The following is a 20,217-nucleotide window of genomic DNA, read 5'->3' as shown; positions in this document are numbered from 1 at the left end:
CTGAACAGCTTCCAGCCCAGTGCCTGGCGTGCAGTAGGTGCTCACTAAACCTGAGCTGCGATGGTCCTTTCCAGGCGCTGTCCACACCCCGAGGCCTGGGCTCAGGCCGAAGTTGTTCCACAGCACTCCCAGCTGACAGCCAGCAACTAGCAGAGCCCCCAGGCACGGGGGCCCTCTCTCTCCCAGGTCAGCCGGGTGTGTGCACTGGAGGGAGCGTCGAGGGAACTGTGGGTGGTATGTGGAAGACACCGGGCTGGTGGGCCAGGTGGGCAGTGAATAGGCTGTGGCCACCAGACCACTCAGATCTCCTGTTGCCTGTCTTGTTGCCCACAGAGATCTCCAGTGTGACAGCCCAGGCGGCAGAGCCGAGGGTGAGTGGCTGGGGTTCCCCTGGAACCCTGGGAATGGGGGCAAAGAGGAGGGAGGCCTTGTCCTTGATGGAACTTCCTGGTCCTCTCCTGAAGTTTGGTCGGGAGTGGCTGCCCTGCCCTGCTGTTCTCTCTCAGAGGGAGGCGTCCTACTCCCCCTAAGCACATAGCCAGGGTCTAGGAGGGAGGGAACTATCAGTAGGTTGAACTGGGGCTTGTGAGGTATTCATGGTGCATGTGGTGGTTTGGGAAAAGCTGGGGTCAACAAGTGGATTGAACTTGGGGAGGGGTCTTAAGAGAGGGTCGCGGAGGCTCATTGAGTATATGGGAAGCTGATGAGGACTTGAGTATTCAGTGAGGGACCTCCTGCCTGTCCTGCCCAGTAGGTCCTGGTCCCGGCTTCTCGCACCCTCATGTCAGCCCCGGCCCCGCCCGGCGGCCCTCGGAGGACAAGGTCAGGATGCGTGTGAAGCCCCAGGGCCTGGTGGTGACTTCCAGTGCCGTGTGCAGCTCTCCTGACTACCTCCGGGAGCCCAAGTACTATCCCAGCGGCCCCCCTACCCCCCGTCCCTTGCTTCCCACCCAGCCCCCCGCCAGCCCACCTGACAAGGCCTTCGCCCACACTTTCTCCGAGAACCCTCGCCCACCCCCACGCCGGGACCCTAGCACCCGGCGCCCACCAGTCCTTGCCAAGGGGGACAACCTGCTGCCCCCTCGAGCAGCTCGTCCAGTCTCACAGGCCCACTGCCCCACACCTGCCGGAGACGGCAGCAGCTCCCGACGTCGCTGGGACAACGGGCGGGTGAACCTGCGTCCAGTGGTGCAGCTGATTGACATCATGAAGGACCTGACTCGGCTTTCCCAGGACCTGCAGCACAGTGGCGTGCACCTGGACTGCGGTGGGCTCCGGCTTAGCCGCCCACCTGCCCCACCCCCTGGTGACCTTCAGTATAGCTTCTTCTCCTCCCCTAGTCTGGCCAATAGCATCCGCAGCCCTGAGGAGCGGGCCACCCCCCACGCCAAGTCTGACCGGCCCAGCCACCCCCTCTACGAGCCTGAGCCTGAGCCTAGGGACAGTCCTCAGCCCAGCCAAGGCCACAGTCCCGGAGCCACGGCTGCAGCCACTGGTCTGCCCCCAGAGCCTGAGCAAGACGGCCCTGATTACTCAGAACTCGCTGATGCTGACATCCTTAATGAGCTGGCCTCCCTTACTTGCCCCGAGGCCCAGCTGCTGGAGGCCCAGGGCCTTGAGCCACCATCGCCTGAGCCAGAGCCTCAGCTCCTAGACCCCCAGCCCCGCTTCCTGGACCCACAGGCACTAGAGCCACTTGGGGAAGCTTTGGAGCTGCCACCCCTGCAACCTCTTGCTGATCCCCTGGGGCTGCCAAGCCTGTCTCTGCAGGCCCTGGATACCCTGCCTGACTCCCTGGAGTCACAGCTGCTTGACCCTCAGGGACTTGACCCTCTGCCCAAGTTGCTTGACGTCCCCGGCCGTCGTCTGGAGCCCCAGCAGCCTCTAGGGCCCTGCCCACTGGCCGAGCCCTTGCGCCTAGACTTGTGCTCACCCCATGGTCCCCCTGGGCCTGAGGGTCTCCCCAAGTACGCCTTGCGGCGCACTGATAGGCCAAAGATTCTGTGTCGCCGGCGGAAAGCCGGTCGGGGACGTAAGGCAGACGCTGGACCTGAGGGCCGCCTGCTGCCCCTGCCTATGCCCACAGGGCTGGCGGTCACCCTGGCTGAGCCTCCACCACTACCGCCTCCACCACCTCCCGCCCTGCCAGGCCCAGGCCCGGTCCCAGAGCTGGAGCCAGAATCTTCCCAGAACCCAGTGATTCCTACCCGCAAAAGCAAGTGCCGGGGCGTGCGACGCATGGTGGTGAAGATGGCCAAGATCCCTGTATCACTGGGACGGCGGAACAAGACCACGTACAAGGTGTCGTCCTTGAGCAGTAGCCTGAGTGTGGAGGGCAAGGAGCTGGGCCTGCGTGTGTCAGCAGAGCCCACCCCGCTGCTGAAGATGAAGAACAACGGGCGGAACGTGGTGGTGGTCTTCCCACCTGGTGAGATGCCCATTATTCTCAAACGTAAGCGTGGCCGCCCCCCTAAGAACCTGCTGCTGGGTCCTGGCAAGCCCAAGGAGCCAGCAGTGGTGGCGGCTGAGGCGGCCACCGTGGCAGCGGCCACCTTGGCCATGCCAGAGGTAAAGAAACGGCGGCGGCGGAAGCAGAAGCTGGCGTCTCCCCAGCCGTCCTACGCAGCAGACGCCAACGACAGCAAGGCCGAGTACTCAGACGTCCTCGCCAAGCTGGCCTTCCTGAACCGCCAGAGCCAGTGTGCCGGGCGCTGCTCGCCACCCCGCTGCTGGACACCCAGTGAGCCCGAGTCAGTGCATCAGGCACCCGACACCCAGAGTATCTCCCACTTCCTGCATCGCGTGCAGGGCTTCCGGCGGCGTGGTGGCAAAGCAGGCGGTTTTGGTGGCCGGGGTGGGGGCCATGCGGCCAAGTCAGCCCGATGCTCTTTCAGTGACTTCTTTGAAGGCATCGGCAAGAAAAAGAAGGTGGTGGCAGTGGCAGCTGCTGGTGTGGGGGGCCCCGGCCTGACCGAGTTGGGGCATCCCCGCAAACGGGGCCGAGGGGAGGTAGACGCTGTGACTGGAAAGCCCAAACGCAAGAGGCGGTCCAGGAAGAACGGGACTCTGTTCCCAGAGCAGGTGCCCAGTGGCCCAGGCTTTGGGGAGGCAGGCACTGAATGGGCTGGGGACAAGGGTGGTGGCTGGGCCCCTCACCATGGGCACCCAGGTGGGCAAGCTGGCCGAAACTGTGGGTTCCAGGGGACTGAGGCCCGGGCCTTTGCCTCCACTGGGCTAGAGAGTGGGACTTCAGGCCGTGGCAGCTACTACAGCACGGGCACACCTGCGGGCCAGACTGAGCTCAGCCAGGAGCGCCAAAACCTCTTCACTGGCTATTTTCGCTCCCTGCTTGATTCAGATGACTCCTCTGACCTATTGGACTTTGCCCTTTCAGCCTCACGCCCTGAGTCCCGGAAGGCATCGGGCACCTATGCAGGGCCCCCCACCAGTGCCCTGCCTGCCCAGCGGGGCCTGGCCGCCTTCCCTAGCCGGGGAGCCAAGGCCAGCTCAGTGGCAGTGGGTAGCAGTGGGGCTGGGGCGGACCCCTCCTTCCAGCCGGTCCTGCCCGCTCGCCAGACTTTCCCACCGGGCCGGGCAGCAAGCTACGGGATCACCCCAGCCACTTCAGATTGCCGGGCAGCTGAGACCTTTCCGAAGCTGGTTCCTCCGCCTTCAGCTGTGGCCCGCTCACCTACCACCCACCCGCCTGCCAACACTTACACCCCCCAGTACAGTGGCTATGGGGCTGGACAGAGTGTATTCGCCCCAGCAAAGCCCTTTACGGGCCAAGACTGTGCTAATAGCAAGGACTGCAGCTTTGCCTATGGCAGTGGCAACAGCCTACCTGCCTCGCCCAGCAGCGCCCACAGTGCTGGCTATGCCCCACCGCCTACCAGTGGCCCCTGCCTGCCACCAAGCAAGGCCTTCTTCAACAGCTCTGAGGGAGCTGCCTTCTCTGGTTCAGCCCCCACGCCCCTGCGCTGTGACAGCCGGGCCAGCACTGTCTCGCCTGGCGGCTACATGGTGCCCAAGGGCACCACAGCCTCTGCCGCCTCTGCTGCCTCCTCCTCCTCCTCCTCCTTCCAGCCCTCGCCTGAGAACTGTCGGCAGTTTGTGGGGGCTTCTCAGTGGCCTTTCCGGCAGGGCTATGGAGGCCTGGACTGGGCCTCAGAGGCCTTCAGTCAGCTCTACAATCCCGGTTTCGACTGCCATGTCAGCGAACCCAACGTGATCCTGGACATCTCCAACTACACGCCACAGAAGGTGAAGCAGCAGACAGCCGTGTCGGAGACCTTCTCCGAGTCGTCCTCCGACAGCACCCAGTTCAATCAGCCAGTCGGTGGCGGTTTTAGGCGTGCCAACAGTGAGGCCTCGAGCAGTGAGGGCCAGTCAAGCCTGTCCAGCCTGGAGAAACTCATGATGGACTGGAACGAAGCATCATCCGCCCCCGGCTACAACTGGAACCAGAGTGTCCTCTTCCAGAGCAGCTCCAAGCCAGGCCGTGGACGGCGGAAGAAGGTTGACCTGTTTGAGGCCTCCCATCTGGGCTTCCCATCATCCGCCTCAGCCACCGCCTCAGGCTACCCGTCCAAACGGAGCACAGGGCCCCGGCAGCCACGGGGTGGACGGGGTGGTGGAGCCTGTTCAGCAAAGAAGGAGCGGGGTGGCGCAGCAGCCAAAGCCAAGTTCATCCCCAAGCCACAGCCGGTCAACCCGCTATTCCAGGACAGCCCAGACCTCGGCCTGGACTACTACAGTGGGGACAGCAGCATGTCACCACTGCCCTCACAGTCGAGGGCTTTTGGCGTGGGTGAGCGAGACCCTTGTGACTTCATGGGACCCTACTCCATGAACCCGTCTACGCCATCTGATGGCACCTTTGGCCAAGGCTTCCACTGCGACTCGCCCAGCCTGGGTGCCCCTGAGCTGGATGGCAAGCATTTCCCACCACTGGCTCACCCGCCCACGGTGTTTGATGCTGGCCTGCAGAAGGCGTACTCACCCACCTGCTCACCAACACTGGGCTTCAAGGAAGAGCTGCGGCCGCCACCCACAAAGCTGGCTGCCTGTGAGCCCCTCAAGCATGGGCTCCAGGGGGCCAGCCTGGGCCATGCGGCTGCAGCCCAGGCCCACCTGAGCTGCCGGGACCTGCCACTGGGCCAACCCCACTACGACTCCCCCAGCTGCAAGGGTACAGCATATTGGTACCCGCCAGGCTCAGCTGCACGCAGCCCACCCTATGAAGGCAAGGTGGGCACAGGGCTGCTAGCTGACTTCCTGGGCAGGACGGAGGCTGCTTGCCTCAGTGCCCCACACCTGGCTAGCCCTCCAGCCACGCCGAAGGCCGACAAGGAGTCACTGGAGATGGGCCGGCCACCTGGCCCACCCCGTGGCCCTGCTGCAGCCGCTGCTGGCTATGGCTGCCCACTCCTTAGTGACTTGACCCTGTCCCCTGTGCCGAGGGACTCACTGTTGCCCCTGCAGGATACCACCTACAGGTATCCAGGCTTTATGCCACAGGCGCATCCCGGCCTGGGTGGGGGCCCCAAGAGCGGCTTTCTTGGGCCCATGGCAGAACCTCACCCTGAGGACACATTCACCGTCACCTCCCTGTAGTGCCAACTGAAGTGCCGACTGGACCTCGAGGTTTTGTTCCTGGGTGAGTCTGGGGATGTGGGTGCAGTGGGAAGAGGCCGGGGAATGGCAGAGGTGAGGACATTAGAGCCTGGTCAGGGGTATAGTGATGAGAAGGAAGAATTTAAGGACAAGACTGGGGACCTGAAAACAAGGAGTTGGGATTCAGTAAGTAGTCTAGGATTAGGTGTTGAGAACAGTCTTATGGAAATGGGTTGCCCGGGTCTGGAACCCATCATGGGGCTTGGATGTTATTGAAATGGCTGGAGAACCATACACTGGACGGTCTCATCTAGTTTGGTTCATCAAGCATTTATTCCCTCCTTCATGCTAGGTCCTTGACAGGCACCACCCGAGTCCCAGGAAACAGTCACCACTTGACCTCGTTTAAGGGAGGGTGTTTGAATTGCTCTGTGAAGGGGGAAGCAGGTTGCGTAATTATCTGCCAGGGCCTGTCCAAGGTACCGACCCTGACTTGCTCCTCCGTTTCCCTGGGAGCTTCATTTAGTCCAAGATGCAGTCTGGCAAGGGCCAGGCTAAAGGTGTGGCCAGTATGTCTGGTCATACACTCTGCAAGGGCTTTACAGAACGGCCCAAAGGATCCTTTCCTGGTCTCCCACGGTACCCCCAAAGGCTGTTTTTCAAAGTCTTTGGCCTGTGGTAGGCTCAGTGTAGTCGGGCATGTGGGGTGGGAATCCAGAAGTGGAGAAGGGGTGCTGGGATCCTGCTGTGCCTGTGTCAGTGGGTCTGCCCCCAGGTGCAATGTTTCCTGCCTAGAAAAAGCCAGTCCCTTTGCTGAGGCCAAATGCTTTTCCAAGAGTTTGGTTCAATATTGCTAGATATTTAGGTGTTTTTATCAGGCACTATGACCTCAGTAGAGTCACAGTTTTTTTTAATCTCAAGATTTTATGTTTTAGAAAAGGAAAATAAAAGCGGGAAAATGCTCCCAAAATGGTAAAAGGGGAGACAGTTGGAGAAATCATTTTCTTGATGAACAGCCTGCTTCAGAAATACAGGCACAACTGTCCCATCAGATTCCCCTTTTGAACAACAGACCTTCACAGAATTGGCTCAGATACGGTGGTGCTGGTGGAGTGGGCTAGGGGCCTGTCTGAGACCCTCACTCTTCACCTCTGCTGCCTCTGCAGCGTCCTGGGAGTGTCACTTCCTGGAGAAAGAAAAGCAGGGCTCCTGGAAAGCCCCGTCGCTGATCTGGGGAGGCCATTCAAGGCCAGGGTGACTCAGGGTCCTGAAGTCGTGTCAGTGGAAACTTATTACCCCCTCTCTGACTGACCTCAGCTCCCTTGGTGCCTGAAGGTGGCAAAGGGCAGCACATGGGAGTCAGGAGGCCTAAAGAAGGACCATTCCCCAGTTGGCCATCAACTTGTTATATGCCTTTGACCAAGCTTTTATCCCCCCTCCCCCCACTCCAGCCTCTGTTTCCCCATCTATTCAAGGAAGTTAACTTTGATAATCTCTTAGGCTCTTGCAACTCTGCATGACAACGGTCCAATCTTTTTGGGGGGCGAGGGGGTGCAGCATATTTTTCCTCCTAATGAAGCGAGGCCAAGATCAAAATGGCCTTCTATTCATTCCCCTTGTGTCTCATGGCAAGCAGTAGAGCCACAGATCTGAAGTAGACCAGGGAGAAGCTGCTTAGGGTTTAAAATGTCAAACTCTTGACCCTTTTCACTGGAGGGGAGATGTCTCTTAGATAATCAGAAATGTGAAATAATCCGAAAACCGTTCCTCCCAGGCTGTGGGTGGGAAAATAAACTGGTGTGGGGGCTGGGTGTTTGGGCAAGTCACAGCTCAGTGAGATACATAATGGAGCCACCAGTGAGGCCTGAACACAGGAGGAACTGGGACACCATCCAGCCCCACATTCTGGCCCTGCTCCCTGCTCAGAGCTAGGAGTTGACAGCACTGTCCTCAGCTAATGCATTCAGTTATTCCAGAGACATCTGCCCAGCACCCACCATGTGCCAGGCATGGGGGCACCACAGGGAAAACCACAAATGAATACCTGGTCCTCAGGGGGCTTCCAGTTTAGAGGGAAAGACAGTAAAAAGAATGACACAAAGCATTTGGTAAATATTGCCAAAGGAAGGACTGCAAAGAGAAGAAAAGCTAGGAGCCATGAGACTGCAGCAGGGTGACCAGATCCTGAAGCTGATGCTTTAAGGATGGAGGAATGAATGTAAAGAGCATTCTGGGCAGAGGGAACAACAGTGGGTAAAGCCCTGAGGCAGGAAGGAGCTCAGTTTTGAAGACAAGTAACACTAGGGCAGGAGGGACAAGTCAGGCAGAGCCAGAATCATGTAGGGCATTGGAAGGAATTTAAACTGTGTTCCAAGACAGATAGGGAACCACTGAGGTGAGCCCTCAGCTGGGACATGCTAAGGTTCACAGTGGAGCAGAACAAGTGGTGAAGGAGGGAGACCAGGCAAGCACTGAGGGTGGCTTGAACCAAGGCAGTGGTAGAGCCGTCTCCCTTTATCTAAGGTGACACATCAGTTCTCTCATCTAAGACAGCCCTCCATTGCCAGGCACTGATTAAAATCATTGTGGAAATGAGGAAGATTTGGGAATATAGGGAAGTAGAATGGGGAGGAAGAAGAGTTAGCAGAGGGAGTGTCATTGTCAGCAGGGGGCTTAAGCAGAGAGGACAGTGACAGGCTCATTCACCAACACGTGATGTCGGGCACTAGGAAGTAGTCCTCCAGCTCAGCCTCACATCTTGAGCCCCTCCATGCCCGTCCCAGTGCCAGACATGGGGAGACAAAGCACCCATGACCTCTATTCTCAGAGGTCAGCATCCACCCCAGGAAGCTAAAACAAGTACACAAAGAACCTGAAAACACCTGGTGGAAAGTGCCAGGTGCCCAGAGGCAGGGAGAAACAAAGCTTGTACACCAGGAAGGTGCGTGTTGAGGTGAGAAGTCATCTCTCTGTCCCTTTGGTGAGAAAAGGGGTGCATTTTGTGTTGGTCTCTTTGTACAATACCACTTTACTGACCCTTCCCAGTAGCCTGAGAGGTGAGTCCCCCACCCCAATCAGAGAATTGAGGAAACAAGTGCAGCGATGAACCTTGCCTAGGGGATCCACAGTTAGTAAGTGGTGGAGTCAGCATTTGAACCCAGTACTGTCATACCCTCCCCACCCCCCTTTATCCCCCGCCACACTGCTCCGTCTCTACCCCACAGCCCTGATTCCCCACCCGCAAAATGACAGATTGGTTGGATGTTCCCCCCAACTGTTCCTGGATCTGACATTTTAAGTGGATTTTGAGGTTCTGTGGAAGAAGCTGCATTTGAGCTCGACCTTGAGGAATAGGCAAGATTTGGATACTAGAGAATGGGGGAAGGGCATTCCAGGTAGAGGGAACTGTGGGCAAGGGCAGGTCACATCCCAGTGGGAATTAGAAGAGGAGAGCTCAGAGGAGCCAGAGTACAGAGTGTGGGACCAGACTGGTCTAGGAGCTGAGCTAATGGGACAGAGAAGGAAGGGGATGGGGGTCAGGGGGCACCTGGGCCCTTGCAGATATCTTCTCTAGTCCCTTAGATGGGAAGCAGAGCCAGACAGACTGGCTCCTTGTTGGGCCCTCGTGACTGAAGATTGGCCCTACCAGACCCTGGGAAGGGGCTGGGAGGGTGGGAAGAGCCCTCCAAGGTGTTCAGGAATCTCTAGTCCCCCTCTCCTCCCTATTCCCTCTCAGGCCTGGATCTGAGGCCAAGAGAAATGTCACAGGTCTTCCAAGGTTACACCAGCTGGGGCCTGACCAGAGCAGGAAGCAGTTTCCAAGGCCGCCATCCAGCCAGGGTCAGCAGGCATGCCCGGACCTGGGCCAGGCCCCGGCTGCTCTGGGCTTTGTCTCTTCGTGTCTTGAAACCTCAAGAGGTCACTTGATCTTGCCTCTGGCTCTGAGCAAGAGGCCCTCACGTCAGGGGTCAGTCAGCCCTGCCCTGCCTCTTCTGGGCTCCTTTTCTCAATCCCTGAGGCAGTCCTCCCTCCAGTCCTCTCTTGCCTCTCCCGCAGCCATTTTCAGGCCAGGCCTTCTTGTTCCAAGCCCTCATTTCCTGGAAATCTAATCTCTCCATGAACATGCCCTCTCACGCTCCTTCTCTCCCACATCCCTGTGGCCCTGGAAGAAGAACCCAAGGGAGCAAAGCCCTGAAACCGGGAGGGGGGGCTCGTTGGCTAAGAGCATGCCTGTGGGCGCGGACAGGCCTCTGTGCAGAGTCTGATTCCATCTCATACCAGCCAAGTGACCTGGTGAGTCACATCACCTTGCTGCATCTCTTATGAGAATTAAACAAGATTACCCGTGAAGCACTTAGCCCAGTCCCTGGCACATAGTAAGCACGTAATCAGTGGCTGGTAAATGGGGGGATAAAATCCTCCCCACAGGCTGAATTCTGGGGTTCTGATCCAGTCTGTGTGAGTCACACACCCCTGACCCTTTCCTGCTTGCTCAGGACTCTAGCGAGGCCTCCTTTCACCTGCTCAACCTGCTTCTCTCCTAGGAAGGATCTTGTATCTAGTGCGGATTTAGGGCTTTTGGTGAGAGATGAAACACCACCTAGGTCTTTGCCTTAGCCACTGAGCCCTCCCTGGGAGGGCAGAGACAAGGTAAGTCACAGGCCCCCACCCCAAGGGACCTGAAGCCTAATGCTCATCAGGACCCAGGTCAGCTAGAAGCCCTGTCCACACACTTATCCACACCAGTCCTCTCTCAGTGCAGATAATCCGAAAAAAATTTCCTGTGACTTTGTAATAGGTCATGATTTTTCCCCTGGCAGATTTGCCACCTTTGTCACCATAACTTTTGCTGCCATAGTGCCCTCTGTTTGTGCTGGAGGGCAGGAGGAAGTAGGTTAATTCTGTATTCAGCTCACATGAACCAGCCACCTTTCTGGGCCAGGCACTGTAGCGAGTGCTCAGGGTACCACTGAAGAAGACAAAGCAGTGTCCTGCCTTCATGGAGTTTGCAGCCTATAAATAAGTGTTTATTGCAAGCCTCCATGTGGGTATCACTCTCCAGGGGAAGGAATGAAACACTCCCCAGAAATACTAGGGACCACCCTCTTAAACCATGAGGAGGGCAGGCAGCATGGGCTTCCTGGAGGCAGAAAATGGGTCTTAGACAAAGTTGAGACTTCAGAAGCTGTAACGCCAGCTCAGCCACCTGGGTCAGAGCATCCAGCACCTTCCAGGTCTCTGCCCCAACACCTGTCTCCCCCTGCCCGAGTCCATTCCGCCCACTGTGGCCACCAGAGTGCTTTGTGCTTCAGTGCATGGTGTCTGGAGCCCCCAAAATATTTACTGGATGAAATGATTAAAACACATTTGCTCCTATGACTTCATTGCTTGATACCTTGAAAAAAGTTTTTTTCTTTTTATTGATTTTGAGAGAGGAAGTGGTGGACCGGGAGAGAAAACATCAATGTGAGAAAGAAACATCAGTCAGTTGCCTCCCGCATGTGCTGGGACCCTGGGACGGGGGATTGAACTCGCCACCTTTTGGTGCATGGGACCAGCTGAGCCACACAGGGCGCTTAACAGCTTTTGATTGCATCCTCCCCTTTCCAGCCTCCTTCCCTACAAAATAAAGCTCAACTTCCTAGCTTGGTATTCCGGGTATTCAAGGCTTCTTTTTCGACCCTGACCTTCTCACACACCCTCCCTTTCCAGCCCTGGACTAGAATCAGGAATGGGGGGTGGGGCTTTCCCCAGCATGCCCTGTGCCTTTGCTCTAGCTGTTCTCTGGCCTGGGCTGCCCTTTCCTACCCACCATCCGTCTCCCACCTGTCAGTTCCTATCTTTCACTCAGACATCACCTCCTCCAAGAAGCGTTCCAGGATCCTTCCCAGGCCCATTTAATCTCCAAACCTTTATGCATCCATGACAGCCCTTCCTGGGAATGTCCTCCCCATGCCATCAGCTCCTTTAGGCCAGTTACTCATGTCTGTGCACTGTCCCTATCTCCCTCCCCTGTATCTCATTGTGCCTGAGACATTTCAGGATCCAGGGGTTTTGGTGGTTTTTTTCCCCCTTGAGGCAAAGAACAGTATGTAGACTAGGGGGAGTGGTGAGAGGAAAGGGTGTTGGGGAATGGGTAGATGATTTCTCTCATCTTTTGTTATCAGATACACTCCTAAAAGTGTGGCAGGGCTAATTGGGCTTTGGGAGATCTCCAAGTACACTCTCCCAGTTTACAGAGGGGGAGAGGGACTTGCCCAAAGACACACAGCCACGGAAGCAAAGTCATGGTAGAGCCAGGAAGGGCCCTTGGGGATCACACAGTTCCATTGTTCTTGCCCTTTCCTTAGCCTCCACTTCAGCCACAACCCAACACATACCCATCGGGATCACCCGTCTTTGCACGGGCATCTCCTATCAGGAGGCCGGTGGGGTGGGGGGTAATCCTCCTCCCAGGACAGGCAAGAAGTGTGAGGCTCTGAGAAGTGGGAGATAGACGCAGGTCACACAGCCTGGTGGGCAGCTATGGATGTGAACCCTGTCTGGCCCCATAGCATCCCAGTATGCTTAGCAGTGGAGGAGGTGGGAGATCCCTAACGAGGGAATGAGTGGGAAAGCACCTCTCTGGTGGATCCAGATTTTTTAAAACTTGCCTGGAGTGGGGAGGGGAGCCACACACCACAGCCTACCCATTCCCAATTGGAAGCTTCAACCCTCAGTGTATATCTGCCTCTCAGGAGTGATCTGGGCCCCAAGGGAGCCAGTGTCCTCTCCAAATTTGAAGGGCTCCCTGGCCTGACTTTGCCTGAAAGTGTTGGAAGGGATGGATTGGCCTTTGGGCAGCTGGGGTTTGCCTCTGATCACTCTTCTTTGGGGCACTCTCTCAGTGCCTGAAGATCTCTCCCTTTCCCTGGTTAGCCCCCTTATTTTAATGTAGAAACTAAAGGCCAGAGAAGGAGAGGACTTGTCCTAGGTCACATAGTAAATCAGTCTCAGTTCCCATGTGCTCTCTTGGCCTTCTGCTTCACTGCCTTGTTTGATGTTGAGGCCCCTTTCTGGAGAGCAGTGGCTAGAAGGTGGGGGTTAGACCTTATCTTGTGGCCTGTAGTTAGTGGGTGTGAATATATGTCTGCTGGTTGCTTAAATGAATGTGGAATGTGTGTTCCTTTAGAGGGGAGAGCAGCTCTGTCCAGACAACCTGATTTTTACCCGATCTGCAGCACTTTGAGTCCCTACTCAGCTATCCCTCAGTGCCCCACAGTGCCAGCTCCCACTGTCAGGCAGAGACCATTTAATGCCCTGGCACCTTGGACAGTAAAACTACTAGAGCACACGGACTCGGTGGCATGTGACTCTGCAGTCATTCATTATGGAAGCACTAAAAGGTTAAGTCTCATGAACAGTGGCTGGTGCCCTAGGGCGCCAGGCGCATGCTGGTGTTGGGGATACAGAGGTACCACACACAGGTCTCTGCCCTGGAGGAGCAGGGAAGGGAATGACAAGTGCAGTGGTAGCTATGGTAACCGGGTGGTCTAAGGAGGCATCTAGGAGGTGTGCCCGACCCGAGCTGGACCTTGACACGCTGATCAGACTCTGACCTGTCTTCACTATCCTCACTGTCATCAGTCAGCACACATCCTTGACCCCAGCATGAGCAGGGCACTGTGCTCGCAGCAGTGAGTAGAAGAGCCACAGCTCTTCCTGCCAAGGCTGGGCTAGGTGCCCCTCTGTGCTCCCTGAGCCCCCCAGGGCTTCCCTGGGCACAGCCCTCATCTCCCTGAGTTGTAATTTCCTGGTTTGGGGTCTGCTTTGCTTCCTTGTCTTCTCTGTGAGCCCCTCAAGGGCAGGGACTGGCAGGCTTGTTCTCTGCTTTACCTCCAGTACCCAGCCCTGGGCCGCCCGGCATGTCAGCCGTAGTTCCATTTTGTGGAGAATTGAACCCAGTGAGGTCAGAGTTCTACATAGCCACAGCATTCTCCATTCTCCCCTGCTCAGGAACCTCTGCATTTTATTCTCTCCCCTTCCCCCACCATCCCCCAGATTCTGGCCAAGCCATGAAAGCTGGGGAGGGTGGTGGGAGGAGGAAGGTGAGACACGATGGCTTAGCAGAGGGTGAGAAAGCCTCCCTGCTGCCTGGCCACCGGCACCATGGGAATGGTTCTGGCAGGAGCTGCCTGCTGGGCTGAGATCACCATGGAGACCCAGCTTGGAGAGGGTCACTGGCAGTGTCTAAGGGCTGGAGGGGGTGGGGGTGACAGGGATTTGTGAGGAGGCTCCCAGCCTGCCCTGGGGCCCTTAGGAGGAGCAGGAGAGGCTGGGGCTTGGTAGAATTTACTTGCTAAGTGGTTTGGAGCAGCCCATTCTAAGTCTCCCCCTCACTTGTCTCCCCAATACATAATACCTGTCCTTAGCTTAGCAGCTGTTCTTAAACTGCATAAAACTGTTCTACAGATAGGTGCCTCGAGCCCTCCAGCTGAACCTTTCCCCCACACCAACAGCCCTGCCACCTAATGGATACCCTGCTTATCTCTGCAGCGGTCCTGTTTATCCTTCCTGTGGAGAACTGATACCTATCTCAACTGCACCCCTTACCCGAGAGTTGCTTTTCTGCCCAGCTGCTTTTCTGCCGATCGCCCCAGTAGTAATACAGCTGTCACCCCACGGGCATACCTCTTACCCTAGGCTAATGTTCCGACCTCCCCTCACCTGCAGGAGACCTGACAGCTTAGCAAAGATGCAGCTCCCACCCTCCCCCTCGCACCTCTGCTTGCCACCTGGGCTGACACCTGGGCGGCGTGCTGCCCCACCTTTCAGGAACCCACCTAGGTCCCCTGACTTGGGGCAGTACTGGCAAGTCCAGCCTCAGGACAAAAGTCTTCCCCAGGGCTGACTGCCCAGCAGACAGCAGCCGAGGCTGAGCAGAATTTAAATGCGGCCCTGTTGGAAAGGGGAGCCAAGAAGAGGACAAGGGAGGAAAGGCTTTTTGTGGCTGCTGGTGCCTGCAGGGGTGGGGGATGGTGGGCTGGCCTGATGAGGAGCCTTAGAAGGCAGTTTTAGCACCCTTACCCTGCCCCTGAATTCTGGTGGGATGGTCCCTCACCAAGTGTGGGAGACGTGAATTTCAGGGCTCTGAGAGAATGACAAAACTGAAAGGGTCGGGCTAATGATCGGAGTTGCTGAGAATGACCAAGCCCATCCCTGTCCCTCTGGGCACCTTTCTGCTCATCCCAGCTGGGATCTGGATAGGGAAGTCATTGGTCCCCAGGGCCCTGCAACCCTAATTCTACCTTGTAGGGAGAGGGGGTACTTCAGACCTCCAGTGTCTGGCGATTGTAGGGACTGAGGACTTGGGAGTTCCTGAGCTTCAGGAAGGGGGGGGGCAGCCAAACGCAGATGGTATTGTGTTGGGCAATTTCTTTATTCCTTTATTCAGACAGACTTCTTCCTCACCTGACTCTCTAAGGAACAGAATGGCTTTGGTGGGGGGTTGGGAGAGGGTTGGATTTAGAAGAAATCAAAGCTGTGGTTCACACCTGTGCTGTGCTAAGACCCCATCCTCTCCCTTAGGTCATTCCTCAGAACAGCCTAGGTTGGAGGAATTACTAAACTCATTGTTGCCTGAGGAAACCCAGCTCGGACAGCCTAGCTGGCCCAGGCCCCAGGAAAATAATAACGACTAGTAATTGGTGTCATTTATTATGCATTTATGTATCAGACTTAATCTGTCGTAAACCACTGAATCCTCCCAACAAACTATGGGATAGTTCTGTTGTCCCCTTTTTACAGAGAGTAAACTGAGTCTCACAAAAATTCACCAACTTGCCCAAGGTCATAGAGCTATTTAGTGGTGGTGTGAGCTTTTGAATTTAGCTGTGTCTGGCTCTAGAATTCAAGTTCTTAACAAATTACACTGCCTGGAACCCCAACTGCTCACCCAGCACGTCCTTTACCTCTCAGTGGAGTGGGCCTTGGACCACACACCAATTTTACAGATGGGGAGACTGAGCTCAGAGAAAGCCAGAAGCAGTCCAGAGTCTCATGGGGGACTGTTTGGAGTTCTGTGGGAGAAGGAACAATGGGGTTAGCTTCTCCCAGAATCCTGGTAGGAACTGGGTGGGGTCCCACACTTAGCCTCCCTGTTCTTAGAGCTCAGTGTCTGCCTGCCACTCATTTCTGCCTCTTCTCTTGTGTTTCTTTGCAGCTTTCAGAAAACCAACGCCAAGACCCCTCCCAGTGTCCACATCGTCCTCTGGCAGGAGCGCCTGCCCCTCTGCCTCCCGCCCCCCCACACCTGCACCCCCTACCCCCCCCAGCCCCATCTCCCCTCACCCCTCCCTGCCCATCTCCTCCACGCAGAAGCCCAAGGTGAGCCCTTTCTGCACAAAACCAGCAATTGTAAATACTTTTTAAAAATGTACAAAACTTAAAAACCAAACACAGTTTTAGAAAAAGAAAAAAAAAAAGAGAGAGAGAGAGAGAGCGTGTGCAAGAGGTTGCGAGCGGGGCCTCAAGGTGTCCAGAGCCCCTGCAAGTATGCACTGAGAAATTTATCTACAGGTCGTTTGACAAAAATGAACAATATCCTATTTATTGTATATACTGTTTTATTATAAATCGTGGATTGTATATTGCATTCTGTAAACCTGCTGTGGTCCCGTGGTGTGCAAATTCGCATGGTGGGGGGGAGGGAAAAGAACCTCTTGCGGGAGCTTTTTTTTTTTTTTTTTTTTTTTTCTTTCTTATTTTTCACTCTTGGGTTTTCTCTTCTGTTGTTGTTGTTGTTTTCTGTTGGCAGGACACACCCAAAGATCCAAGTTTGTATTAAAAAGAAATGGAAAAAAGCAAAAAAAAAACAAAAAAAACACACACACACCTTGTGTCTTGTGAAAGGGGGGGTGAGTGAGGGAGGAATGGAAGGGGCACGCCTGGGTTTTGTCACCAGCCACTGGGTCCCCAGAGGAGTCTAAGTACTGCCATGTGTTCCCTCCCTTTTAGTTTTCCCTTTTGCCTGAGATCTGAATCACCTTCACATCTGGACCCCCTATCCCAGTTCCTCCCCAGGCCCTGGGTTCCCCTGCCTCTGGCTTCCCAGTCTACCCCCTAAGGCTTTTGGCCCCTGGTCTGTTCATTCTGTCCCAGGTGTGGGGATTCTGCCTCTTAGCTCCTTGTTTTGCCCTAGGTCCTGGGTCTCCCCTCACTCTGAGACCCCTCTTCTGTTCCAAGTCCCAGGTCTCCCTTTCTCTGTGCCCAGGTCTCCCTGCCCCTGGACCACCATCCTTTTCAAAGTGCAGGGATGCCTGCCTCTAGGACCCCTGTTATCCCCCGAGTTCCTCTCCCTGAGGAACCCCTGTTATGAGTCAAGTCTCTAGTCTCCCCTATTTCTAGATCACCTCATTTCACCCTAGGTCCCAGGTCTCTGACTCTAGCCCCTTCATTTGTCCTGTGTCTCCCCAGCCTCTGGGCCACACAGTTCTACTCTAGTTCAGGGTCACTTGTCTGAGACACTCATTCCACCCTAAGCCCAAGATCCCTTGTGGGACACCCCTTTTTCCCACGAGGACTGGAGTACCCTCCCATTTGTATGTCTCCCATTTGCTGTAGGGCCTGGGTCTCCTCTGTCTCCAGGCCCCCATTTTGCTCCAACACACTTATATCTGCCCCCTGCAAACTGCAGGGTATGATTAAGCCAGTAACCCCGATATTTCTCTACTTTCCCCTTTCCATCTCAAGCCCCAAATGCTGGGTCTGTGTTTCCTCCCAGCTTTTGTAAACTTTGGAAATCCAAAGACAACCCTTAATCCTGTGCCTATTTCTGGTGTACCTGGAAGGGCTGAGCTGTTTCCCACTCCCTGACCTTGGGAACTCTTGGCTGCTTGACCAAATAATAAATAATGCCCACCTTGGGCTGCCTGGTCTTTAGCAAGCAGCTTTCCCTGTAAGTCCATTGTATGTTAAAGCTCTGCCCCATGTGGCTTCTCTGTGTCCCTCCCTGCTGAAGCTCAAGGAGACCCCAAAGGCCAGCTCTACCAGCAAGGTCCAGGCCTTGGGAGAGTCAAAGGAACCCTTCCTCTAAAAGGGAGACAGACCCCTATCTTCTGGGCACCCCTGCCTGAAAGAGGAAGCCAGAGGATTCAGATAGGGGTAGGTAACAAAACTGCAGCCTCTATCTGTGCTGGATGTGAAATGAAGGCTCATCCACCCACCATGGCCCCTCCATGAATCCCCAAGAATCAGGTGAAGACACTGTGCTCACCTTCCCGCATGGTGAAAGCAGAGGCACCAACCCTGTACTCAATCCAGTGAGGTGCTGGAAGTGGGGGCAGGGAGCAGTAAGAGCCTGGGAGGGTCAGGAGAAGGGGGACTTTGTTCCTGGAGGAGGAAAGAGCCTGTGCAAAGGCCTGGAGGTGCGAGAGGGTGGCAGGGGGTGGAAGTCACACATACTTAGGTCTGTTTGGAGTAGACACTATGTTTGGGGTGGGAAGAGAGCTTTGGCGAGACCACTCTGGGGCAAGGTGGAGGCTGGTTGGAGGGGGTGGGTGGCATTGCAGGAACCAGTGGGGGAGGCTGGAGAAGCTTGTTTTCAGCCCCAGGAATCGCCTGCAGGGAGAAAATGTTCAGCAGCTGCTGAGGAAGCAGAAGAGACTGGGGAGGCTGTCCAGGTGGGGCAGGCTGGGCAGAGGCGATGCCCAGTGGGAGACTGAGCGCTCCACTTGTGATTGGCCTTGAGATGGGGAGGAAGGGCAGTGAAGGGTAGCTGTGCCACAGAATTGGAGAAGGGGTGGGGAGGGGAGACCCATGAAGGAAATGAAAGTTCAGGGAGGTGATTATAACCCAGTAAGGGGGCTCATTAACCTGAGGGCTTTGTAAGGGGGTGGGGATTTACTATAAAGATAGGGGCGCTGGGAAAGGGATGGGAACCCAGAGAAGGGCTTATAGTTTCTGGGGTGGGAGGTAGGTTTGGTAAGGAAAACTGGGGCTCCCTGAAAGGAGGGGTCAGTGAGAGAATGGCAGCTCATGGAGAGCAGGGTTCTGTGGCTTAGTAAGGGATAAGGAGAGCCAGGATGTATTTTGGACAACAGATCAGATCTGTCAAGGCCAAGGGCCCAGCCTTTTGGATTTAAGGCCTCAGGGGAAGGGCAGCAGAGACCCTTCCCAGGTAGCTGGGGAAGGATGGGCAGCACCCTGTTTATTTTTTCATTTTTTTATCCTCACTCGATATGTTTTTATTGATTTGAGAGCGAGAGAAACATCTATATTGCCTCACGTACGCACCCCGACGGGATGAAACCCACAACGTAGGTATGCGGGACTGTGCTCCAACCAATGAGCCACGCGTCCAGGGTGTGGCACCATATGTGATCTGTTCTTAACACAGCTGCCACAGTCCCACACCCGGTCCCCGAATGCACCAAGGCAAGGCAGCCCCTGGGTATTTGCATTTTCCACCATTTATTAAATAGTTCCTGGAGGTGTTTATCCCTCAAAACAGTTGCTGAGGTAGAGAAAGATACTCACCTCATTTTCAAATGAAAAGACAGCTTCAGAGACTTGGAGTAAGTGACCTATACAAAATTACATGGGAAGTGGCAGAAGTAGGTTGGCCCAGAATCTGACTCCGAGCCCTTGCCTTTTTATAACTATTTAAAGGAAAAAAGTCCTGCTCTTAAAATTCATTCAAAAATTGATTCATTCTATAATAAAAAATTTTAATTATAGAAAAAAAAATTGGAAATAATTATAACACTATGTACCAGATACTGCTCTATTATTATCCCCATTTTACAGACAAAAACTCAAGTGCAGAGAGGTAATTTACAACGACCACTTAGTAAATAGTGTCACCGGGGTTCAAACCCGAGATTGTGGGAGTCTGCTTCACTGTACTGTTAAAAGTTTAAATCCACTCTACCACCATCCCTGGTAATAACCCCTGTGTTAACATTTCTGAATCCATTCATCTAGATCAGTGGTTCCCAACCTAGAGATTCTGATTTTATTGAGTTGGGTAGGGCCTGGGCATCAGAATTTTAAAAAGCTCCCCAGGTGGTTCTGTCAGCCAAAGTTGAGAACCTCTAATCTAGCTGTTGTGCTGAGTGTTTGCACACAAGTGGACACCTGTGTGCAGACACCTATATTTAAGGTGTCCTAGGTGTACATCAGATGCCTTGTGTGTACACTATGGTAGGCATTTGTGTTTTTCACTCTGAGTAGCTGTAAATTACTATGGGTTCTCTGAGTGACTGTGTGAACGCATTCATTTAACAAAAATTTCTTCAGTACCTACAAGATTCCAGGTACTGTCACAGGCACTTGGGGATACAACAATGAACCAAAGAGATCAGGCCCATGCCCTTGAGTATACAGTCTGATGGAATTGACTAGTTTGGTCCTCTGTCTTTCCCTGTGAGTAGCAGAGGTTTGGAACCCCTCAGAGATTGCTGAGGGGTGATTGGCTGGCTGGGAAAGCTTAGGAAGGTGGGACTTGGTGGTGTGGCTATGTGCATGGTAGGTCTTCTTGCCCTATGTGCAGATGTGTTTGAGACAGGGAGACCCGGGGCATGCTTCTGGGTTTGAATGAGTATCGCTGACTGTGTGCCATGT

At 55.1% G+C, this 20,217-nt stretch overlaps 1 protein-coding gene and 1 long non-coding RNA gene across 4 annotated transcripts in view; both read left to right on the top strand.

Moving 5' to 3' along the window:
* Window positions 1-160, top strand: part of LOC308561095 — a 48,304-nt gene extending 48,144 nt beyond the window's left edge. For both annotated transcript variants that reach the window (XR_013999430.1, XR_013999431.1), the window contains one exon: window positions 75-160. This is a non-coding gene — a long non-coding RNA (uncharacterized lncRNA). The remainder of the gene's footprint in view (window positions 1-74) is intronic.
* On the top strand, window positions 142-16,439 carry AHDC1 (AT-hook DNA binding motif containing 1). Of its 2 annotated transcripts, none has more exons than XM_081145641.1 (4): window positions 142-186; window positions 334-371; window positions 755-5,659; window positions 15,818-16,439. In XM_081145641.1, the coding sequence occupies exon 3, from the start codon at window positions 829-831 to the stop codon at window positions 5,614-5,616; it is 4,788 nt and encodes a 1,595-aa protein (XP_081001767.1). In that variant the 5' UTR covers window positions 142-186; window positions 334-371; window positions 755-828; the 3' UTR covers window positions 5,617-5,659; window positions 15,818-16,439. The 2 variants fall into 2 exon arrangements, with proteins under 2 accessions (XP_081001767.1, XP_081001768.1); XM_081145642.1 differs by having other exon boundaries at window positions 160-186; window positions 752-5,659.
* Window positions 16,440-20,217: the final 3,778 nt, after the last annotated feature.

The sequence above is a fragment of the Miniopterus schreibersii genome (assembly GCF_964146895.1).
Source record: "Miniopterus schreibersii genome assembly, chromosome: 8".
NCBI classification, from domain to species: Eukaryota; Metazoa; Chordata; class Mammalia; order Chiroptera; family Miniopteridae; genus Miniopterus; species Miniopterus schreibersii.
Note: the sequence above shows the minus strand (reverse complement) of the source record. Positions and strands in the feature narration are given on the sequence as shown.